The sequence below is a fragment of the Megascapheus bottae genome, chromosome 9, assembly GCF_031878675.1.
Source record: "Megascapheus bottae isolate mThoBot1 chromosome 9, mThoBot2.hap1, whole genome shotgun sequence".
In the NCBI taxonomy this organism is placed as follows: domain Eukaryota; kingdom Metazoa; phylum Chordata; class Mammalia; order Rodentia; family Geomyidae; genus Megascapheus; species Megascapheus bottae.
In genome coordinates this window covers 45,011,207-45,037,551 of record NC_143517.1, presented here as the reverse complement: position 1 = coordinate 45,037,551, position 26,345 = coordinate 45,011,207, and the positions used below count along the sequence as shown (strand labels likewise).

The window sequence follows — 26,345 nt, the reverse complement described above, 5'->3', positions numbered from 1 at the left end:
TACTTATGAAAAGTGATCAAGTCTGTTTGGAAGAGGAGGCATGGGGGCATTATTGAAGGAGATGGAGGAAGATAGGGAAGGCTTCAGAGAGGAAATCTCTGGTGATCTGTGAAAGGATATGTTTGTGAGACAAGTGTGAAACATAGAGTCAGGAGGGAAGGGATTGGAGACTCCAAGCTAAAGGATCGATGTGGACAAAACACAGGTGAAAAAGACTGTGGTATTTAGAGAGCACCAAGTGTCTCCTAATTATGCTGCTGATAACAGGGGCCCTAATCTATGATTAGGAGAATTCAGACTCCTACTACTTGTGAAGAGAAATAAACATACTGATGATCTTGTTCCTAAAAAAACCTGCTTAAGCACAATGGAGGCATGTTTGCAGAACAGGCTGTAACACATTTTACAAGTACAAAAGAAAATATTTTCTCTTTTACGAGAAATCTCCAACAATGCCTTCCCAGTGGATTTTACCATGGCTCATCCACCCCTCCACCACCACCCTTTCACCTAGGAGAGACTGCAAAAGAAGTTTCTTGCTGCTTTTTAAGTAGAAATAAAATTGTGAACAAAGGCTACTTCCCTTGAACTTGTTTATTCTACAAAAAAATGCAAATCTCAAAATTTACAAAACTGTAACCAAGTTTTTGGTAAAAGTCTCTGAGGTTGGACTGTACTTTTAGATACTAGAAGGGTCCAACCGGTGAGCCACTCCTCAGTGCTGACTCTCAGTCATGCAAGACCACAAGGGGATTGAAGTATGCTTAAGGTCCTGGGGTATGTTGTTTGTTTGTTTGTTTTACTGTGTTTTTGTGTGTGTGTGTGTTTTACAGAGGTCTTAGTGTCATGCAATTCATTTTTGCACTTAATTTATGATTATTATGTATTATATTTCTGAGCTTTGGGAAATATAGATTCATCGTTACAGATCTCAGGAAGACAGCTATAAATAAACACACAAAACAAAGTACCCTCTCAGCATCTATACAGGCAACTAAAGACAACAATACATGGGTTCACTCTTGCCTTTGGAGGAGGAACTTATCACACAGTTTGGATATGTAAATGCTTCGATTCTGCTATGAAGAAACTCAAGACAGGATTTTGCTGGGATTTAAAAAGAAAAATTACTTGTGATATTGTAACTAGGGTCAGGAAAGTGAGACATTCTCATTGGTTAATGAATCCATTAGGTAAACATGTGTGAATGGAGAGATAGTGAAAATCTATGTTATGCAAGTTTCAATAGATGAAACATCTGCACAATGTGTTTATTAATACTTAAAGTTAATAGCTAAAATAATCAGAGAACACGTGAACTTGAAAGTTACTTGTTACTTGGGTTGAAGTCGCCGTTGTTGTCGTTGTTGTCGTCGTCGTCGTCGTCTTCTTCTTCTTCCTCTTCCTCTTCCTCTTCTTCTTCTTCTCCTTCTCCTTCTCCTTCTCCTTCTCCTTCTCCTTCTCCTCTGTCTCCTTCTCCTTCTCCTTCTCCTTCTCCTCCTTCTTTTCTTCTTGTGATGTACAGAAGAGATAACCAGGGCATAATAAGAAAGGCAATGAGTACATTTCTTGTTGAATATTTTCACCCGCTCCTCGTTTTCATCCACCTTTCCTCTCTCAGAACTACATGTGGCTTAGTGTGCAGTGGTTTTTTAGTAACTCTATTAATGGCAATACTGGTTTGGAGACTGTGATTGACACAAAATGGGTTCTTGTTTTATACTTGTATATTTTTCTATACAGATTTATAGATGAACAGCACCTCATCATCTAAGGCTTAAAAATGAAATGATTTCCTTATTCTTGCCATTATGGTTAAGTGAGCATGCATCAATTCTAGTATTTTTCTCAATGATCCAATTCCTTGAATATCAGTTAAGGAACATTTAATATGACAAAGTTTTCAGGAAGTAGAGATCACAATTAAAGTACAGATTGACATATGATATTTTTAGACTTTCCTCATATCAGTTTATCACCAAATAAAGAAAACAGAAATTGTGCTGTATGTAAAGCACAATGATATACAAAAAGAAAAAGTTAATGTTCTCAAATGGTTTGAATTTTGTTTAAGAGATAAACATTTGAATTAAACAATTGTTTTCCTTATCTTCTAGTTAGAAAATAATATTTACCTTAGACTAAGTGACAAGTCAGCAAAGCAACTCTAGGGTTTCTTATTCTTTGAACTTTTCATTCTGCTTGCTTCATATAAAAAAAGAACTTTCAAGGAATACATAGCCTTATACATTTGAGAAAATTGGTTCTTTAGGACTTTAATTTTCCCTGTCTACTTGCCTATCTTAATTAGTTGTGAATCCATCTTATTTTCATCACTCTGCTTCCACATACGTTCTTATAAAGGTCATATTTGTTTAATTTAGACATAACCACTTATACAGTTCATGTTTTCTGAGCTACTGTATGTTTTATAATTATTAGTGAGGGAAGTTTGAGGTTTATTTGACTTTTTAAAATTAACATTCAAGTACTTACTTTACATGAAGTAATCTTCATGCAAGGGTTTTTCTGACTATTGCTTTCTGAATCTCTACAATGATATAAAGAAGTAAAATGAGTCTGTCAGATACATTTTAAACGAGACTGTAAGAATCAAGAAGAGATGGGCTGTGAACAGCATAGAATTCTGAACTCTATTATGTTCTAATGTTTTTATTGCTGTGTATATTTATTAATTTATAATAAAGGTGATGTACAGAGGGGTCATAAGTACATAAGTCAGGAAATGAAAACATTTCTTTTTGAAAAGTGTCACCCCTTCCTCCCAGCTCCCTTACCTCACAAGTTATATAGTTCATTTTCAGCACAGTATCTAGTGCATATCACTGCTGCATTTGTCCCACTGTTTCTGTACTCCCAGATATCTTCCCCCAAATCGGATAAAATAACATACAAGGCACAAAGTACAGAAATGAAAAACCAGCAACAAAGGAAAATAATAAAATAAAATCCAAACCAAACTAACAAAAAAAACTGTCATTTCCCTTTCTTGGGGTTCATTTTCATGAACTATTATTTTATATAATCATGTGCACATTGCTATTGGGCCTTTGTGATCCTCTCCTAAGAATATCCCCTTTCGATCTTTCTGTGTAAATGTTTATTTAATCAACCCAGATGCCCCTCAATAGACAAATGAATCAAAAACATGTAGCATATATACACAATGGAAAGCTAGGCTTCTAGTAGAAGAATAATGTTGCACTCTAAATGAGGAAAAGGGATAGCCTTGGAAAAAATTATATTAAATAAAGTAAGCCAGATCCAAAGAAGTACAGGGTACATGTTTTCTTTCATCTGTAGTAATTAGAATGTGCCTATAAATCTACAGGTAAGCACAATGGAAGGTAAAAGTCAAAACAATTACACTTGGACATGAAAAATAAACAAGGCTCACTTTTAAGATACCAGTGTGCTAATGTTTGATGTATTTATTTTCGGATATCTAGGAAATGAAGGAAAACAGTAAGAATTTTAGTTAGAGACTTTATCAGCAGTAAATTCTTACATCTTTATTTTCTGCTGAACCACCTCTATTTGATCTTAATTCATTATTTAGATATCTGTAAGTGTCTGTCTTTAATTTTTAGTCAAATAGTGCATTATCACTCCTTTCGATCATCATGCTTTTAATTCCTTTACTTTTGAAACTTCTTTTGCTTCTCCTTATTAATTATATCTCAGAATTCTGATTGTCATACCACTGTCCTAGACATATACTCACTTACTACATTTATTTTCCTATCATTTTCTCACAGACACATTGATAGGCTTTTGCAAATAAAGTATTCTTTTAACTTATGGACAACTGAGTGACACATTATTTCTCCAACATGTAAAAAGAGTGTTGCACACAAAACACAAAATTAAGAGATTATCCCAAAAGAGGTGATGGTTTTCAGTGTCAACACTGAAAACCAAATAATATTTTTTCTTCTGAAAGAGAATCAAAATAAATTCCTGAGTTCCAGAGGAATTTATTTAGAAGGAAAGGCACTTCTATGTTGGGAGCCAGAGTGGACTCAAACTGTACTTTGATTTGCATCAGATAATTGCTTGATTGTCTTATTGTTTTTTGGCCTTCTCCTGTTCGATTGATCTGAGATTTACCATATGAATGTAACCCCCAACAGTTCCCTGATTAACCATCTGGATGTAACACCTGGCAGTACCCTGGTCTCAAGAAGGGATATAAGCTTTGAGTTGATAATAAACGCGGCTGCAGTTTTTGCCTGGGCTGCAGACCTCCCGGACCCGATGTGTTTGTCTCTCTTCTATTTTTTCCAGTCCCTGCCCCCTATTTCAGGAACCCCAATTTGCTTCCGGTAGGCCCTGGCACTTCTAGAGATACAATTTGCTTCACATAACTTGATGGATTATTTGAGGTTCTGTATGATTTTCAGTAGAGTATTTAATGAGACATTTTTCTTCATTCTTTGTCTGTTGGCAGGTACAAACTAATTTCATATTCATTATAGAAGTTCCCCCAATATGATCTGAACAGATCAGTAGATAATTAACAGTGGAAACTTTCAGATAAAAAAATAACAACAATGTACTTGGGGGTCTTAAATTCTAGAGAGTTGCGTTATCAGAGTTAAGATGTTATTGCATTTAAACTATCTCTTGACATTACTAAAAATTTAATTCTAAACAATTTTTGCTAATAATGACTTGATAGTTATTTATCTTTCTTTAATGTGTAATATACATAATATATGGAGTTTACAAAGATAGCTGAGGAGTACTTGTTAGAAATTCATAGCTGTAGTGAGGGACATAAGGAAACATAAATAAACAGGATTACATTAGGCAAAATGAGATGTACCAATAAAAAAACACTTTATTCTATGATAGTTTTTAAGTGAAAGGAAAGACAGGATTTTCTTTATAACACTTTACCTCTCCTTGGAAGATGGTGGATTTTGAACTTACGAAAATGAGGAAGAAGCTGATAGGAGACTGGTTATTTATAAGCACAGGCTATACTTGGATAATCATGGATAGGAGGATAAAATGTCATCTTCAAGATGTCATAGTGGAAACATTACTTAGCTAGAAAGAAATGTACTGTATTAGTAAATTCTAATAGGAGAACCATGTTTTTCTTTTAGCTAAAATGAATTTATACACATCCTTTTATCCCAAGGCTTCAGGTATTACTATACTATCTTAGATTGTAAATACCTCTAAAGTACATTTTCTGTTTTTCATGTAATGCTCCCAATGCATTCATCAAATAATAGACTCTCCTTTCTTTCTTATCTTTTCTCAATGTTAGTTAACTCAAAACTTGCTTGTGTTGAGATTTTTTGCAATATTTTGCTGGAAATCTCTTTACTGTCCCTTTTCAATACTGATACTACATCCTTGAGAATTTCCAACCTTCACCAAACTGCTTTTAAAAGTTTAGAATCTGCTAATGGTTTTCCTTACTCCATTTCCTTCCATAAGAATCATTTGCACAGCTCCTAATGATATATTCATAGTGCCAAATAGATACTTTTTCCTTCCCAGAAGAAGTTTATAGTAACTACAATACTGCATTCTTCCTCTTATATTGTCAAGAGAAATCGTGTCTTCCTTTCTGGGAAGAGATAGCACTTACATCACCTAAACTCCTAGAACTCAGAAATGCTTCAAAGGCCCTATTTGCTGATACTGCCCTTCTCTTCATGTCAGGTGGAGTGGGGTCAGGGAGGGTGGGTTATGCACAGGCTGGCCTGGAGAAGTAACCAGGAGTCATAGCCATGTCAGGAAACTGTCAGATTGAGTCATTGCTACCACGCTCTGAAAGGGAACCATGGGGGCATTTTGTATTTTCTTCAAGTAATTGTGAGAAAGACAAACTAGTTCCATATGGTGGCAGAGAGAGAGCTCAGCCAAAGTAGAAATCTATTCACCTTGTGAGTACCAAGAACCTTAAAGCTCAGCTAAGAATCTGACTACTACTTAAAGAGCTGAGACTAAACTTCAGTTTGTCATACATGTACCTCCTGTTGCCCTGATAATGGAGACACCCCCCAGATGGTAGGGATGTAAAAATGGGAAGAAGATGGCAGTCCCTTAAGTACACAAAGTAGTAAGAAATGAGTTTAGGAGTCTGGGCTGCCTCTTTTAATGAAAAGAAAGTTATTGAAATGCTTGCATGATATATAAGGATATAGTAGAGTGTTTTTCCATAATGGAATGCACAGTGGTCCTACCTTCATTAAGAAATACAGTGACTTAGTGTTTGTAATTTCCAAAAGTGAAGGAAAAGAGTAATTATATTTTTCATCCAGAATGACTAAAAAGCCACAAGTAATTTCAAATGTTCATGTTCATTTTCCCATAAGATACTAATTGAAAAACTCAACATTGGCATTCTTTATAGAGATTGGCCCCAAATTGTTTTTCTTTTTGCTTTTGGTTGCCAGTATGTGGTCTTAAACTTGAGATATCACACTCTTTTTTCATATATTTTTATTGTAATTAATAGACGGGTCACATTATGTTCGCCAGATAGAAGGTGCATTACTTCACATACATTGATACCCTTTCTCATGTCTTGGTCCCCATTTCCCTCCCCCCCCACCCCTCATCTTGTTTCCCCCCTTTCCTATCCAATTTCAAATAACCAAATACACACATATCCAATATATCAGATAACAAAGTGAAATACTGTAACAATATGAGATAACTAAGTAACAGCAAAAGCGATGAGAGAAAACAGTATATTAAGGAAACCAATCACTCATTATATGGCTTATGTTTCTATATCCTAGAGGCCCTTTTCATTTAGCATCATACTGCATGGCCTTATGTATCTAGGTTTTGCTCTATTGCAAATCTCTGCTAGGAGAGCCCAAGGTTTCTACTAATTAGGACAAATGAGAGAAACCATTGGGCCTATGTTCCTTTGAGTCTGGCTTACTTCACTTAGTATGATTTTTTCTAAGTCTTTCCATTTCCTAACAAATGGGGTGATGTTGTTCTTTCTGGCAGCAGCATAGAATTCCATTGTGTACAAATAACACATCTTGTTGATCCACTCATCAACTGAGGGACATCTGGGTTGGTTCCATACCTTTGCTATGGTAAATAGTGCTGCAATGAACATCATTGTGCTACTGGACTTAGGATGCCCTTGTTTCTGGACAATTGGGTAAATGCCAAGTAGTGGAATTGCTAGGTCATAGGGGAGCTCTATGTTCAGTCTTTTGAGGAACTGCCTTACTGCTTTCCATAGTGGTTGAACGAGTTTGCACTCCCACCAACAGTGTAGTAGTGATCCCTCCTGGCCACATCCCCTCCAGCATCTGTTTTTATTAGATTTCTTGATCCTGGCCATTCTAAGTGGAGTGAGGTGGAATCTTACAGTTGTTTTGATTTGCATTTCTTTTATGACCAGAGATGTTGAGCATTTCCTCATGTGTCTATAGGCCATTTTTGTTTCTTCTTCAGAGAAGACTCTCTTTAAGTCTTTGGCCCATCTTTTAATGGGATGGTTGTTACTTTTGAGATTAGTTTTGGAGTGATTCAATTTTTTGAGCTGTTGATATATTTTAGATAGGAGGCCTTTGTCTGTTGTATGGTTAATGAAGATCTTCTCCCATTCTGTAGGCTTCCCAATTAATTTACTAGCTATATCCTTTGCCATACAGAAGCTCTGCAGTTTAATGCAGCCCTACTTATCCAACCTTCCTCTGATTTGTTGTGTTTCTTGGTCCTTATTGAGAAAGTTTCGACCTGTGCCAAGGAGGCCTACAAGAAGTATTCCTTCTTGTAAAGTTTTCAGTGTGTCGGCTTTTACCTCAAGGTCTTTGATCCAATGAGATATCACACTCTTATTTGGATTTCTTGTTCAGGACAAGCATTTTGCCACTTGAATTAGGATTCCGGGTCAGCATTTTGTTGATTAATTAGAAATAAAATTTCACAGGCTTTTCTACCTGGGCTGACTTTGAACTAAAATGTTCCAGAGTTCAGCCTCTTGAGGAGCTAGAATCACAGGCATGAGCTACTGGCATCCAGCTCATAATTAGGTATTTTCTTAATTAGAAAAATTACATTGAAGACAGTAAACACTGTGATTCAACTCTGGATGCCCTTCTTGTTATATTTAACTGCCTCCTCTACAGTATACTTGTTTATTGTTTATTTGCTTTTGTTGTTGCCTCTACCCCAGGCTTTTTTATTTCTGTTCCTAAGTGAAATGTTTTTGCTCTAGAGAAATGTTTTATATTTCCATCATAATGTGTCTACACTGAATGTGAAGTAAATGAGCAGGATTTATATAGTTTTGTTTGGAAGAAAAGTTCTCTCAAATGATTCACACATCAAATTGCCTTTCACCATAGTCAGATGCAAAGCCAATTTTGGCCTTCGGTATATTGACTTTCCTCTTTGCAAAGCAAAGGTTGACTTGGAACAATTACACACTGTACTGACAAAGGCATGAGTTTTTAATTATATAGGAGGACTTAAATTATCCAGAGCCACTATTTTAAAGAACCTGTGAGCCAGACACTGGTAGCTCATGCCTGTAATCCTAGCTATTTAGTAGGCTGAGATCTGTGGATGGGGATTCAATGCCAGCCTGAGCAGAAAAGTCCCCATGAGACTCTTATCTCCAACTGACCACTCAAAATCAGAAGTGTACTCTGGCTCAAGTGGTAGAGTGCTAGCCTTGAACACAAAGAGGTCCTCAGGAAGAAGGGGCAAGGCCACAGAGAAATGAGTGTCTATTGCCCTGAGAGAATTAGTGCTTGGGCAAAGATCAAGCAGTGTGTGTGTGTGTGTGTGTGTGTGTGTGTGTGTGTGTGTGTGTGTATGTAAATAACCAGAGATACGAGGTACTGGTGATATGGGAGAAAGTAGGTAAATACTGGACAAGGGCAAGGCTTCAAGTGCTTTGGAAATCATGCTAAGTAATCTAGTGACATGCTAAGTAATCTAGCGAGGTTTTCTCTATGGAATCTATGCGAGTACTCCTACTCCTGATCAGCATGATATTCCCAATTTGACTATAAATGAATACTTAAAAAAAACATGATATTATTCAGGCATGGTGGCTCATGCCTGTAATCCTAGCTGCTCAGAAGGCTGAGATCTGAGGATCAAGGTTCAAAGCCAGCCTTGGCACAAAAGGACTTGAGCCTCTAATCTCCAATTAATCTCTAGAAAATGGGAAGTGGGGCTTGGCTTAAAGGTGGGATGGTAGCCATGTGCTAAAGAGCTCATGGACAATGCCCAGGCCCAGAGGTAGGGCAATTGCCTTAAGCTGAAGAGCTCAGGGAAAGCACCCAGGCCAACTTCAAGCCCCATGACCCACCAAAAAAAAAAAAAAGAAAAAAATTCATGGCATTAGTTTCATTAATGTGTCTATGTGTCTGAGAAGAAGGGATCAGCTTAAAACTTTGTATCTGTAAGGTGGTAAATTCATGGAAGAAATATGCCCCAGAACTGTGGTTGGTGATTTTCCAACTAACTTTCTTCTACTGAAACACACTTTTATAAGGGCCTGGCCACAGCCTTATGAATAAATTGGCACTTACCAAAAATTACCAGCAGGGCCAGGAGTTTGGCCTAGTGGTAGAGTGCTTGCCTAGCATGCACGAAGACCTGGGTTCAATTCCTCGGTACCACATATGTAGCAAAAATCCAGAAGTAGTGCTGTGGTTCAAGTGGTAGAGCCCTAGCCTTGAGAAAAAATCCAGGGATAGTGTTCAAGCCCTGAGCCCAAGCCCAGGACTGGCAAAAAAAAATTACTAGGGACTTTTAGAGTATCCCACAGTATCTCATACAGATGCTTGTATGAGATAATTCAGTATTAAAAGGTCACCATTAGACTTACTTTTTTATGCTGTGAAGTGGAAGTTAATCAAGTGAACCCAACAAATCCTGATCAGAGTTTAATTGTATATTTTGCGTTGGCTCAAAAACCTCTGGAGAAATTTGAGAAATAACTTACACAAACATAGAACTGTACTGTTGCCAAAACTAAGACCAAACATTACAAAATAATAGTGAGATGTATGTGTGTGAGCCTGCATGTGTATGTGTGTATGTCTGTCTTAAGCTGATTTCTCCCAAAGCATAGACTGTCTTTCTGTCTACCAACTTCCAGGAGGAAGTTACCTATGTTGTGCACATATATATTTAGGGTCCCTTTTTTATACCATTTCTTCAAATTCAGGAATTTGGTATCACCCACATAGAAGGAAACCTCATCAAATTAGATTAACAGTTGGAAATGATTTAACAGAGTGTTTAACAGAGAAAATCTTCTACTAACAAGGCATATTACTTCCATTGGTGATGACAACATCTACCATAGCATAACTATTAGTGGAGTTGCATCAGCACTCAAAGGTATTTATGTTTTGAAATTAGTACATATGCTAATCAAATAAATAGCTGGGTGCTAGTGGATTACATCTGTAAACCTTGCTACTTAAGGAGGCTGAGATCTGAGGTTGTGGTTCAAAGCCAACCTGGGCACAAAAGTCCGTGAGACTATTATTCCCAGTTACCATCAGAAAACCAAAAGTGGTGCTGTGGCTCAAAATGGTAGAGTGCTAGCCTTGAGCTGAAGAGCTCAGGGTTAGCACCCAGGTCCAGAGCAAGGCCCATGAACAACAATAAACAAACAAACAAATAAACTCATTTCCTGACTTATGTTATTATAATTCTTCTGTACATCACCTTTAAAATAACAACAAATTACATTCAAAATAATAATAATAAAATAAACTGTGTTACGTTTGTACATTATTGAAGAGAAATGTGAATGTTTTGTGTGCCTGGAGAACCAAACATTAATCATGAAAATCATCTCTATTCTCTTGCCTCTCTCCTCCCTTTCTATATACTTCTTTTAACATTTGTTTTGAGAGATTGATTTGTTGGAAGGATTAAGTTCAAAGAAGACAGAAAAATGAAGAAAAAGTTAAACATTCAGCAAGTCAGTCATCTGGGTCTGTTATTCTGTCAAGTGACTGAATTTTTTTTTCTTTTTTAACTTCAGGTTATATTTAAAGGGTCACAGTGGGACAGCAGGAAAACAGAGCAGCCTGATGTTACAAGGTGCTGATTTCAGCACTAAAGACGCTGATAATGACAACTGTATGTGCAAATGTGCCCTCATGCTAACAGGAGGTAAGTCCTGTGGGACCCTTCTCGAAGCTATGTTTCATTGGTCTGAGGCTTGAGGTTTCTTATCTATGTGAAAAGGGTATGATCTTCTGGTCAGGAAACTTAAGTGCAAGTCCCAAGGGATCATTTTTGTTCTGCCCACTAATTTACCCTGCATTCTTGTGAAAGACATTGCTGGCATACTTGGAGGTTTGCCTGCCTCCATCAACATCAAAATGGGCTACACTTCATTCTGAATAAATGCTCTGGAAATGTAGAGGCTCTAGTAAATCTACCTTCTAAATAATCTTTATGACAGCCACAGCAGGAAGAACAACAATTTAGGAATACAAGATTTGCAGCAGTTATTCTTTTTTTTTTTTTTTTGCCACTACTGGGCTTGAGCTCAAGGCTTGAGCACTGTCCTTGGACTTTCTCAAGGCTAGCACTCTACCACTTGAGCCTCAGCACCACTTCCAGGTTTTTGCTATGTATGTGGGGTACCGAGGAATTGAACCCGGGTCTTTGTGCATGCTACGCAAGCACTCTACCACTAGTAGGCGAAACTCCCGGCTCTGCAGCAGTTATTCTTAAAAATTGCTTTGCAATTATGTAAGAGTTCATTGATCATGTTGTTAAAAGAGGATAAAAAAAGTTGTGATAAACTTGAAGATGATATATATGCATATATACATGATGTATATACATAATAGGTATCTAGTATATGTACATACTATATACTATAATATGTGCTAAATCCTATATGTATATATGTATATAGTATATAGATATGTGTGTATGCACACACATATAGATACATATAGTGTGTATACTATGTATGTATATATATATGAATATGTATCATACACATGTATATATACATTTATATGGCATATATACATTTACATTGCATATATAGTATGTACTAGCATAGTATATACTGTATACATATATACTATAGTATACATGAATACTAGTATATATATACTATATATGTATATATGTCTATATAGTGTATAATATATGTAGTATATATAACATATATACATATATAGTATATATGTATATAATGTATTAGTATATAGACTATATATGTAGTATATATAGTATGTATGCTATATATAGTATATATATATATATATATACTATGTACATATATACTATATATGGCAAAATATTTTAGTAGGTATAGGAAATACCATTAAATAATGTGGTATCATTTTTTGAGAAATAATCAATTGTTGGCACCGTCTCAATATTTTTTTCAGTCTTCTGATCGTGTCAAAGAAAATCCTGAATTTGATGCAAGAGTATCTGTAGTGTCTCTTGCCTTACCAATCACCCTCACTAGGCAAGAAAGAATAGACCTTTGTCCTTAGTCTCAGAGCCTTGAAAAGACAATGCTACCAATCTACAACCAAATGCTATTTTGCTTTAATTTAATTCAGTATGATATCTGTCTTCTATTATAGCTAGTATACTGGTTTTTCTGTCGAAAAAGTTTATAAGCTTTGCATTTTGAAGTGCATCCATCATAGTTTGTATTTACCAAATCATCAGTTCAGTGACAATTATAAATTAAATATTAACAAAAGTTATTAGTGATGGGTGTGGGACTCTAAACTAAACACTCATAACAAATGTTGCGATTTATTAGCATTACAGGTTCTGGCAAGGAAGAGTTTGACACTTTATAATATGAAAAGGAAACTTCTCCATTTTCTCATAATTTTCTGTTTTTTCCATCTCTTAACAGAATAGCAAGATTATACTGTCAAGAATTCCATTTTTCTGTCATTCTAAAACAAAACATTTGCATGCCATTGAGGAAGAAACCATTTGAATATATTATTTTCCTACCCAGCATGATATTATGACCATTGCCATGTCATATTATTATAGACTACTCTAACTGATATACTTACTATCTGCTTAAACTCTAGACTAACTCTGCTACCCCAGTAGAGAAAGAAATTCTGTACTTTGAATAGAAGGAAAATAATAGCCAGTCCATGTTCACTATTTTATCCATAACCTTTAGTACAAAAGCTTGCCATGTGAAGGAACTTGTGAGAAGTTTGGCCCATGGATGGATGAATGAATGATTAAACACCTTTCAATCCTAAAATTGCCTTCAAAATTTAGATCTAATCAAACAAATCTTTAGGTTCATATTTCTCTCATCCATTAACAGAACATAGAAAAACATGGAAGGAAGTTTTTGAGTAACCTTTTCATCTTCTACTCCACCTATCTGTTGCTGCAGTCATCAAATCACAGCCACTGATTCTGATCCAAGCTCTCTGTATTGATATCTCACTAGGAGAGAGCCTAAAGAGTACCAAAGATAACCTGCAGCAAATATTCCTCTTTTAATCTTTCTCATAATCCTGGAATGTAGCATTTTGGGATTATAATGAACTTACCACATATTTTAAATTTGCCTGTACTTAATTTGATAACCCCCACCTATCCAAGATAAATCACTATAAATCTAGGAATTAAAAAATGATACTGGTAAGATCTTGAGCATTAATACTGAAATATTTCTTTTCATTATTTCCCTGGTCCTAGAAATGTAATAGGCAGTAGCTTTATACCCTACTCCCCCCAAAATTACTTTAGATTTTTCTAAAGTAATTACTTGGAATTTCTAGTTTCTTGCTCATTTTTAATATTGTATACATACTTTATTTTCTCCATGTTATATTTCAAAGATAATATTTCTTACCTAACAAATACAAGACATGAAAGATCAACAGCAAAGTCTTTCAAACATGTCTTCCATAGAAGCCCATTTCGGTATGTTCATATTCCTGTCATAATAATGAAAATATGGAGGGAAACAGAGAAAAAAATATACCTCTTTGTTGTTTAGAAAACTTTATCACTCAGATTTATGGCTTTATTTCTGCTTCACATGGTTGAACTTTTTCATGTTCTTTCATCCATAATTATTCTTGGATCTGCTTCTTACCCACCAATAAAAACAAGTGTTAGAAAGAAAAAATTTCCACTCATTGCCTGGGCAAAAATAGTTTCAGTAAATGTGTTTTTGTAATAAACGCCATTACACTATCAAATATCCTTCTGAAGGAATCCAGGTCTTGCAAATCCATTCACTCTGAAAAGCTAAATCGTGGAATGTAGATAGTTGGAAGCTGGAAAGCATAAGGATGGATGTCCATGACAGTCCAAGTAATGGGAGCATTGCTGGGAACTTATGGCCCAGTTCTCTTCTTTCAATTACTGCTACTTCTTCTCTGTCAAATTTTCCCTGAAAGCCATTTTCATTCTCTAATGATGATTCCTTGCTTTAGAAAAAATACAGTCGTATTTTAGTGCTCTAAAACTGGTCTCTTTAAGAAGTAGCACTCTATACACTTTGAAGGGAATAACTTATTTATTTATATAGTTTTTCTTTATTTCTTTGAAAAAGAGTTGAGGTTAAAGTAAGATTTATTGTTCACTTAATGTCCTAGATAGATTTTTGTCAAGTATATACAAGGATTTTGCTGGGATTACATGCTGTCCTTGTTCCCTTATCTGTTAAAGACTGAAGACAGCTTTAATTGTAAGCAGAAGTTATTTCAACTAGATACATTCCTTCTTTCCTAACATACTAACTTTTTCTTTCTATCACTTTGAATTATTTTGGAAGTTAACAACTATTAAAAAAATTAGCTGGATAGAAGTATTTTGATTGAAAGTGTCAAATAAAATAAATAGACAAGGATACAATTTTGACCTAAAACAAATTCTATGGAGAAAAACATGAAACTATAATAAAATTACTGGCAGAGGAGGGAAGAGACTTTAGCTGGAGCAGTTAGCTGTAATGGATTACTAAGAAAAATTGAGCATTCTATGTTCTGAACATCTGTGAGAAGAAAACAGAAGTATATTTACTGGAACATTGCTTGTAATGGTGGTTCTAGTAAAAATACTCCCAAATTTTCTCCTTATTTTTAAATGCTGTTTATTCCATGTCCATATTGCAGCTATCAGTAGAGACAGTAGGTGCTAGGATTGTTTTTAATACATAGGTGGTAAGTCATATGCATTCACATTGTTGATTTGAAAGGAAGCATAGAAATAGCATATGTTTGCATTATTAGAAATACATGTCTTATAAGACCATCTTTCCCCAAAATGTGCAGACTTAGCAGAACTCCAGCAATTCCTCTTTCCAATTTAAATATTGAATATCCTTCGTGTTTCATTACAAACCTTAATTGTATCACAGCATATATTTTACACACTCAAATCTAGAGAAATTACCTCTTAACTAAACATTAAATAGAGATGATTTGTCAGCAAAGATTTATAAGCTATCAAGATCTGGACTGTGAGTACAATTGACGTAAAGCCCATTTGTCAGTTTTCTCCTTAGGTTTCACCCTTCCCAAAGAATATTGACACAAAACTATATTCAAGAAGTGATTGCAAAGAAATATTTCTCTGGTACCTCAAGAGAGTTCCTGCTGTGTCATCAAAAGCCCAAAGAAAGCAATCCGTTTCATTAAAACTGAGCACATTTGTCTGTCATTTAATATTGGAAGGCAACTTAACTGCATTCAGGGCTTCTTTTGTCATCATATATACTATATTTATTGTATTTGAAATAGATATGCAAAACCTTCCTTTCCCTTTAAAATCGAGGAGAAAAAAATTCTTACACTACTAAATTGTTAAATTCCAAGTGAATTTATAGTCAACATAATCTTTGGTACTAAATTAAGATTCCTCAAATTAAACATTTTAAAACTATTATCTAAGCTATAAGTAAAGGCTACACTGATTACATTTATACTAATTGTTAAATAATTATAGAAATAGTTATATCTGCTAGTAATAAAAAACAAACAAACATTATACTGTTTTATATCCCCTTTCTTATTTTAGTTTTTCTTTAATGAAATGTCCAGATTTAGTATATAATATAAAAGCTGTATAAAAATATAAGATAGCCTTCTTCAGAATCTATTACAGTTGAAACTCTGATCTCTTTTCCCACACATAAACCATGTCAGCTGACAGACAAGATTCTCAAAAGCTAACAAAGGATATTTCTCAGTTTAGTCCATAAAAAGGGGATAAGGCCATACACATAAATTTCAAGGAGTGCCCCAGAAATGACCAGCTGCTAACAGCAGATCTGAGAAATGCTTGCTTCGCTTGCTCTATGATCTTACAAAGGACTAGCTTCTTAGCTAGCTGGTTCTTCAAATGGTGAGTGACTTGGAAGTGACAAATTCTTTGGGAAAATATGGTCATCAGTCTTTTTCATAAGTCATGAAGGATGTGGAAAACATGAGAATGCCACCTTTAGGTGGTAAATAAGAATGCTACAGAGAAAGTTCATGTGTATATTTTGAGCTTCCTTATAGAAAAGCTACAAGGCATTACTTTTATTTTAACTTAATTTTTGTATTTAGCATAATGCTTATGACTGTCCCACCAAATGTACTTTCCATGAATTTGGGGTCTTTGGGCCAAGGCCTGCTCTTAAAAAGTGACACACAGTATTCCCTCAATTAATATTGGCATATAAGATAAATATGTTATCAGTATCATAAAGGATACATAAAATCACATTTGATTCTTATGAGAAGACTGCATAAATGTCAGTTCTTAGATATAAAATATATAATCAAATACATATACTTGCATACACAAACATGGAATGAGGGATTGCATAAATATCAAATAACTTGGAATCAATTTTAAGGATCACTAAATTTAAGAATGCTAGATTCCAGAACTGTAAAAATTTTAGTGTTAAGCTCCTGAATTTCAAATAGTTTTGAGCTTTCTTATTACAAAGTTCAGAAATACCTTCCTATTTTCTCTGATATGGTTAGTTATTAGAAAGACTAGCAAAGAGTATCCAAGGATGTCTTCCATAAATTTGGAAAAGAGTACTAATTAATATCAACATGCCTGTAGTCTGAAGCTACAACCAAAAACTAATGGCAGTGGAAAAAAATAATAATCCATTTTGCTTGAATTATAATCTATAAAATAGCAAGCATTCATTGCGATATTATTTTCTAACAGATGTTTGCTGCATTACCTTAAACATTATATTAGTAACACTCAAAACTTACAAAAGCAAGTTCTAAAATAGGAGACATAGGGACCAGAATAATTCCTTTCACAAGAACTGAGATATGACAGTGGTATGATATATGCTTATAATCCTGGGTATTCAGAAGGAAGATCTTGAGTTTGAGGCCAGCTTCAGCTCGAGGATGGGAAGCACGACTCAACAGGTACAGATCTAGGCTAGGATATGTTAGGCTCTTGGTTCAATCACTATTACCTAAAGCACAAGAGCAACAACAAGAAAGAACTGAATGAGAGAAAAGTTAGATAATTCTCCCATGTTCACAGAATTAGTGTCCCACATAGGATGTGAACATAGCTACTCAACTCCCACAGGTCATCAGCCCATCAACTCTACAGCTCTCACTAAAAGGCGGAACTTTCAAAGAGAATGATGGACGTCTGTTTGCTAGCAGGGTATTTCCATAAGCATTTCCTCACATCAACATGGTTGAAAGTGAAATGAGGTCCAAGGGAAGGGAAAGACAGTAAAAGAATACCTAGAAGTTTGCAATGAATTTGATAGTACTGGCCAGAATAAACAAGTTTTCATCTTTGAAACAAAGGGAAGAGAAAGAAATGGTGGAGGGAGGCATGCAGACCTTAAGCTGACAAGGATGTAGTATGAGATGACAGAAGGAATGCAGACCTTTCGCCTCCCACACACAACAGCCACAAAGCTGCTCCTTGAGGCTAGCGGTGCTCAGGGCCAAGTATGTACATACAAACTCATCAAGTGGTTCTTCATTATGGTCACCCTGATAGCAATTGCACCCTCAATTTAATTCAGTTCATCCTCAGTGATGAAAGAGGATGGCTTCATTTCTGTGGCAGACACTTCTGCATACTCTTGATTAGATTGCATGTGTTATAAATGAATGGAAGTTACATCTTTCCATTTGGGTGTATTTTTAACCTAAGGGAGGAATCATGTGGAGAGGCATTTTGTTTAGGATCAGACTACTTTGAGAGTTAGGTTTCTTTACTTTCAAATAAATTTGAACTTCCTGAGTACAACGTTTAGAATCAAATTCCCATTTTCTGGGCAGAGTTTCATTTATTAGTGATAAAATGTGAATTTTTCGACTTCAAAGATAAAAGACCCAAATAATTTTTAAAGGCCTGGGAAGCCTGGGATAGTTATTACAAAACTAAATTTTAATGAGTTAAGTGTAAATGAATTAGAAACATGCATCTCGGATTTCTTATTAAAATATACATGAGGTTATGGGTTATAAAGAAAAATGCTTGGCAAAAGTTTGTCTCAGCAGTGGCCAACCTTAAAACATTTGAGACATTTTATCAGTTCTCCCAATGGCAAATGAGAGTTGCTTTCACTTCATTGCTGAGTCCTTTTAAGCTGAAAATGGCTTTCCTAGATGCTCTTCTTCAGCATATGTCATATTAGTTATTCCCAGGGACATAGAGATGAAAGTACAAAGTTAATATTTTCCTAAGATGAGAAAGACAGGAATTACAAACCCAGCCTCATTTTTCTGCACAGTAATGCCATCCAATTTCGTCCCATTTTAAACTTAACATATATACTAAGTACTTAGGACTGTCTATGGAGTCCAAAGAGTTAACTAATGTCTAATAAGCCTTTGCCTGCCTCAGATAAATATGCTTTCATCAGCTACTTAAAGGATGTGTTTGTAAAAGACCTGGTTAGGTTGATTTTTCTATTGTTGACAGAGGGAACAGTACTAGAATTATATGATACAAAGAAATTCTGTGTTTGTCTAGTTTGTTTAAATCCATATGCAGAAAACAAAGTCAGAGAATGCTTCCCTGCATAGCAGAGCTGCTTCTGCTACCTTGAAGTTTAGAATACAGAGGACCAAAATTATGAGAAATAATTGCTCAGGTTTTTTTTGACAGCTTTCTTCTACATCTTTGTTATCATTAGTGGATTTATCATCACTTACAGAATACACAGGCCAGTGTTCTTTAGATATAGGAATCACTGAACAAGTCAATATCCGAGTCCTCATAAAATTAAAAAAAAACACTGAAACATGCACTCTACATCTGGTTATTAAGTGCAGTGCTTTTCTAATATAAGAAGGATAATCCATACTCACATCTTCATTATCTTCATAGTTTTCCTTTAGATCCTACTAACAATGTAAGTGTCAGCATTGATGGTCTTTCTGTAATATTAAACCATTATAGGGAAACACCATCTAGTCTTTTTTTTTCAATAATGAACCGTTGTGCCTTCTGCCTCCTCTCAATTACACCACGTTCATCAATAGTATTTTACAAACTTCAGTGATCAATGCCTCATCTTATTTGATTCTGACAGCTGTGGAAATGGTTGATCCAACCTTATGAGTCACACATTAGGAAAGTGATCTTGGAAATTTTCTTAAAACTCTGAACATTAAAGTCTGTGTTATGGTTCTTGCTACATCATGAAAGGCTGTATGTAGAGGAGAGGCAAAAGAGACACAGATCTATGAAGGTATGCATATAAATATTCACACAGTCCCTGGCATATTCACGCAGTCACCTCCGCAATAAATACCAAATAATATCGGTATCATTGCCTAAGATCCATTGCTTGTTGATGGATCAAGTCAGCATCTGTCTAGGGCTTACTGATTCCTAGCTCCCCAGGCACCCATTGTTCATAGGAAAAACTCTAAAAGTGTACTATAAACCTTTCTGACCCTTTCCCCCTGACTTTCTAGCCAAGGCAAGCTGCTTAAAAATATTCTCTTCTCTTCTGCTCTTCCAACGTACACATTATATTTAGAAACTCTTTGTGTCCATTGAACTCATGCCCAACATTTAGGACACTGCTTCTTAAAATGTTAGGCCCTTCTGGTTCTTTATTTCTATAGTGTCATTTTAAAACTACTTGTTGATGACTATTATCTAATTTTAATAGTTTTTCTCTTACATAAAATGACACATGCCACCAAGTCATGGTGGATGCCTGCTGAATGAATTCTAGAGTATTCTCCAGTCATCATGCTGGTGCATATATTCAGGATGGCTTTGGCAAGCTCTACATATTTATTAGACATTCAACCTGGCTAAATATTGGTTGTCATTGCTATACAATGTTTTACTTGTTCACCTGGACAAGTAGACTGGCTAAACTATAAATTCTTTTACAAGCACTCTTTCCACAACTGCCTGTTGTTTCTGTCCTTTCATTTCCTGAAAGTCTCTCTTAGTTCATGATGAACCAGTCACAGTAAAGGTGCTTTTCCTCTCAACCCCTCCCTCCTTCCCATGGCAATATCCTGGTAGAAGAGCCTCTCTCTTTCTGTGGCTGCCTCCTTCTTCAGAACCCATTACATGCTGTTTTCTTCCATGACTGTGAAAAGTTACGTTATTCTCTCTGAAGTCCCTATCTTCTTCAGGTAATTATTTGGTCCCATAGTACAGCTATTTAAATGAAAGCTATTGCTTGCATTTTTTCATCAATTTCCAACCCTGGAAATAATTTCCATGAGAGCAGAAACCATGTATATCCTGCAGAGTATTTTGCATAAACTTTTGAACAAATAAGTAAAGAAAAAGTGACTGCAATGTGTGGAGGTGTTCTATTGTTGCTGTAGCTCCTAAATGAAAAGATTTAACTAAGTAAAGAACTTCACAAAATGAGGGATGGAACAAGTCAGCCAGCGAAGCAGTCAAGAAGTCTGTAATTCACAAGTGTTTTCTGAGCAGGCTCTATTAGATGTGGCAGTTAGTGTGTAAAATGGGTCGTTTTATAAACCATGGCATCCAATCAGCCTTAGAAAAATGAATAAAAGGCTACTTCTTTTACGTTAAAACCCTCTCATTTTGGGGAGACTGTTTCTCTTCATGGTGCTGATGCAGCAGAAGTACCTTCTTCCAGTGTCTGTAAAATGCCAGTCTCGGCATAAATATGAAACATAAGATGGGTTTCACCTTATTTTCTCACTACTCCTAGTATCTTTCCTAAACTCATCCACAGTTATCATTGACCGTATCCATTCTCCTGAGTCCTTTCTTGATGGCCTTTTGTTTTGCCTTTTCTTAAATTTAATTGGTTAATTGGGACTTATTAGAAACTAGGTAAAACACAAATTCTTATTATCAGTGTCCAAACATGATGCAGGTGATAATTCTATGAATCTTCACTGTGTTGTTAATAGAGTAAATAAATTTGCCTCTGCAAATGAAGTAGATTGGAAACACTGAAAGATTTGTTCATGTGAATCACAAATTTACTATTATGGAAGAGTGCCTCAACAACACAGGAGAAATGTCAAAAGACAGGAGCTGCTGGGCGCAGCTCTCACACCTGTCATCCTAGCTTCTCAGGAAGATGAGATCGGAGAAAAGAGCTTCAGAGCCCACCTGGGCAGGCAGGAAGGGCTGTCAGACTCTTATCTCCATGAAAATTACCAAAAAGACTAAAGTATGGCTGTGGCTCAAATGGCAGAGTGCTAGCTTGAGCAAAAGAAATTCAGGGATAATGCCTAGGTGAAAGCAATCAAGTTGGATTGTATTAGATTTTCATTTTATGCCATTAGAGAGTTTGGGGGTAAATTCCCTAAATGAAAATGCCCTTTGTAATAAAAATAGCACATTTTTACTAGGAATACTGACCAATATGAAGGAAAGGAAGATGGAATTTTACAGTTAATCTTTTTCTTTTTCCTAACAAAATGGTGCTTGTCCCCTCTTTTGACTGTATGAACATTTGTTGTTTGCATACAGCATTTCTCAAAACCTGCTCATTGTGTGTCTAGCTTAACTTTATAAGTTCAAAGCAGTTATACTCATCTCTCAAAATTAAAAAAATTTGAATTAGCTTTCCTGCATTTAACTTTTCCTGAAGTTTCTGCACAATGATGCTCATGTTACAGTCAAACATCGACTGCACAGTTTTCTCTTTCTTTTGCTATTAGTCCCTTAGGTATAGCTCTGTAATCAAGGAGAAGTCAACCATATCCAAATAAAAATATGCCAGAATGTTTCTGGAATAAATCTCTCCCTAAAGATTTCAGTAGTGTTACTTGAGGAGAGAGAGAAAAGTGGTATGTTCCATCCGGGGGGGGGGGAAGCTTAAGACTTTAATTCATTAAAAAAAAAACAAATCCAAGTTATCCAATTATCTTTATTATTATGCAAACTCAGGATTTCCATTTATTCCTAAAGTTGTTTGCTTTCCTTTTCCTAAACTTAGAAAAAAGTTTAGCAGTTGTAGACAAAATATAGCTATCTATGAACCATGAATGACTAAGCCATTCCTATATTTCTCTACATTATAGAGAGGAGAGTAATTAAAGTGAGCACTATAATCCAATCTCAATAACCAATTAGGCCCAGTTCTTGATAAAGTCATGAAGCCAAAGGAAACTATTAACATATCCTTCCTACAAGAAAGTGTCTAAGTTTTGAACTTCTGAACTTTTTCACTAATAATTGTTCTATTCTTAGCAACAAGACTCAAGATAGGAAGCATCACATGAGTACCTGCATTTTCCTAATCGTATTTTAAATGCCAACCCAATCGTGTGTGTGTGAGTGTATGTGTGTGTGTGTATGTGTATGAGTGTGTGTGTGTGCGAGTCTGTGTGTGTGTGTGTGTGTGTGTACAACCACTCATGGAGCTTGAACTTGATGACTGGGTATTTTCCTTAGTTGCTTTTGCTCAAGGCAAAAGTCACAGATCCTCTTCCAGTCATTTGGTGGCTAATTGGAGACACATGCCTCCTAGATTTTCCTGGGCAAGCTGGCTTCAGACCAAAGACGTCAAACCTGAGCCTCGGTAGTGGCTAGGATTAAAGACATGAGCCACCAGTGCCAGTGCCCAACTTGACTTGGATTGTTTCTTAGAGTTCTGAAGAGTACCATGGGAAGTCAGGCTCAACAAGTCTCACAGAGAGATGGTTTTCATTTTCTTTTAGTGATTACTCATATATATATATATATATATTATATGTATATCTTAAACCAGTGTCATTTAGAACAACTCCAAATTAGGAGCAGGCTTACTAAGTGCTTCCTATTTGCAAATTATGATACCAAATATGAAAAAGTTCTCTATCAATTCATTCCTGTGGTTTCCAAATGTTCAACTCCTTTCACTTGTCTCTTCTACTTCTTTTTTTTTTCATTCTTCACTGGTGTTTTTCAGGCTGGTGGTTTGACGCTTGCGGACCCTCCAATCTGAACGGGATGTTCTACACTGCTGGGCAACATATTGGAAAGCTGAACGGGATCAAGTGGCACTACTTCAAAGGGCCCAGCTACTCCTTACGCTCCACAACTATGTTGATTCGACCTTTAGACTTTTGAAAGTACAATGCCAAAAGTGTTGATGACAGCCACAAAGAAATCCAGAGAGGAAGCTGCCGGATGAGAAACTGTTTGAAAACTTCTGAAACAAACAATAGCATCTCCCATCAAGTGGTCACTATGTGATGTTGCTGAGGTTCTTGACTGTGGGTTTGGAGCCTTTTGAGTTCATGAAAGTCTCTACATGGGTCACTGTGCTGGCATGGCTTGACTGTTGAGACTGTCCTTCATTGTCATGCTTTAGAAAGGAAAGTGAGTGCTCAGCTTGCTGTTTTAAACTACTACTGCATTCAATCTGGAAACTATGACAGCCGGAGGATAATTAAGGCTTACTGATTTTTTTAAAAAAAAAGTAAAATGAATAAAATAAAAGGATACACACGAAGAATAGAAACAGGCTTGCCATGATCCTGTGGAGAAGATGTGTTTGACATGGAGATTATCTCTATACCAACCTACAAATAAAAACTTCAGACCCTTGCACAAGTTTGATGAAAGCTCTGAAAACAACAGCATTGTTACCTGAGTTGGTAGATGTTGTTAATGGATTTCAGAAGCTCACTTCCAAAATCATACTTGTTGGTTAATTTCATTCATCCCAGCGCCAGATGTACATTTCATCTTCATAAGTCATAAAAAGTTGTAGATTATGAGAGATAACAATGAAAGAGGGAATGATGTCTATCCCAGTACTCTGTGATTTTTAAAAATATGACATATAATCAATGATGGAGGTTAAAAAATACTAGCATATACTACTATCTCCATTGACTCCGCTGACTGATATATATATATATATATATATAAATGTTTATAGATGAAGCGACATGTAAAAATGTGAACTATGACATCAAGTTCTTAAATATTCTTTTAGCAATAAACAGGGAAGGGAAGCAGTATCGGGAATGTATTAAGTTGGGGTAAAAACCATGTGAACTGGAGCCGTTTGTTATACATCATCTTCTTGCATGTGTAGACCTATGTGTGACTTCATTGTTTTAAAAGTATTTTTATATCTTCGATTCTTCACCATGTTACTTCATGCTAATTTAATAGTTTGCTAATTTTGTAATACATGCATGCCAGATTCACCCTGTCCCAGTTTTTATAAAAGACATATTTTGAAGTCTATAGAAAATTGAAAAAGTTTTAATATCTTTGTACATAGCATCGCTTACACCATCCACAATAAACCTCATAGCTGCTTGATTGGGAATAAGCAACATGATACATAATTCATGCATCTAATACAAGTGTTCAAACACATCTACTATTTTACTTGATTAAATATACTATGCTTCATGGCTTTTCTCTTTCAGGCCCTGATTTTTAGACAAGTTCTACTTTAAAAACTAATTCTATTTAAGAGGAATGACAAGACTATTATATATATGGGAAATGCACACAAAAAATCCTAGGCATCAGAATAACTGAAAAAATTCTTTCTACTAGCTGGTATAATTCTCTTAATTAAACTATTCCTTAGGGAATATTGTAAGTGAATTTGGGGGCACAGATTTTGTAGCAATTTTAAGGTACTGTTGTACTTTATCTAGAAATGTTCTCTGCCTATGTAAGTTCACTTTTATAATAGAGAAGAGTTTCTTAATAAAAATGTGAGTTTTTATGAAAGAAATTTTAAATAGCTATTGGGTCTCCTTTCTTAGAAAAGGGAAAGACTTTTTTAAGTAATAAGGCCAAAACTTCAGGCTTCACAACTTTGTCCATTATTTTTATGTGACTTGGCTCCACTTGGGAAAATGGACATTTTTTAAGAAAATGGCTTTTTATATGTTTATCATCAAGTCTTTTTTTATATTTATATAAAATGTCTGATACAGCCTCACTTTGCCTTACAATTGATATTTTCAGGTACTTTACATTTTTATTTTAACTATTAATGTCTTCTCTATGGCATCATTAGATTTCTCTCTGTAAAATATTCTTGATTGTTTTCAATTAAGAGAAACAAAATAAGTGAATTGCTTTTCTATTAACTCTCACAGATTGAAATCAGCCGTTAGAAATACTGTTTTCCCAATCCATATTAGAAATATAAATGGAATCATGAAAGAATTAAAATGTGATATTTACTGTTTTGTTATCTGGGTTTGAAAAATTGATATATTGTTTCCACTTATTTATAGTAAAGCAGTATAAACTGTTTTATGACTTCATTATGTGCATTGTGTAATACCTACATATTTGTAGCAACTTAATGTGTACCTTTTGTGTTTAATTGTTTCAGGATAAGAAAATTACATACTAGAATTGTGTCTTTAAATTGTTATTTCAATAAAATCCATGTGATTTCTCTGTGAATTTCATTACACTATTTGATTGGGGATTTTTGTTGTTTGTTTGTTTTGGTCAGTCTTAGGGCTTGAACTCTGGGCCTGGGTGTTGTCCCTGAGTTCTTCAGCTCAAGGCTACCATCCTACCCCTTGAGCCATGGTGCCACTTCCATTTGATTTTTTTTTAAATTGGAAATAATATGAATGCTATTTCATGGTAAATATGTTACAAATTTTAACTTTTAATCTCTGAAAATATGGAATCACTGAAAAAATTGACAAAAAGACAAATGGCTCAATCTTTGAAGCATTTTCAGCCAGGGATGGGATAAGAAATCTAAGACCTATTAGAATAACACTGAAGGGGTATATATACATTGAACATACTTACTACATGAGTGTGTGTTCTGGCAATTATTAACTGCTTTGTCATCCTGTGATCATTGATCACTTAACCTTGGAACTTTGAATGTGACATAAGACAATGTGAGTTGATTATCTAGGTTAGACACA

General features: G+C 35.4%; 1 protein-coding gene across 2 annotated transcripts in view; it reads left to right on the top strand.

The window, feature by feature from the left end:
* Nucleotides 1-25,809, top strand: part of Angpt1 (angiopoietin 1) — a 211,740-nt gene extending 185,931 nt beyond the window's left edge. For both annotated transcript variants that reach the window (XM_090339262.1, XM_090339261.1), the window contains exons 8-9: nt 11,033-11,163; nt 23,378-25,809. In XM_090339262.1, the coding sequence (XP_090195388.1) occupies nt 11,033-11,163; nt 23,378-23,538 (292 nt within the window). In that variant the 3' untranslated portion in view covers nt 23,539-25,809. The remainder of the gene's footprint in view (nt 1-11,032; nt 11,164-23,377) is intronic.
* Nucleotides 25,810-26,345: the final 536 nt, after the last annotated feature.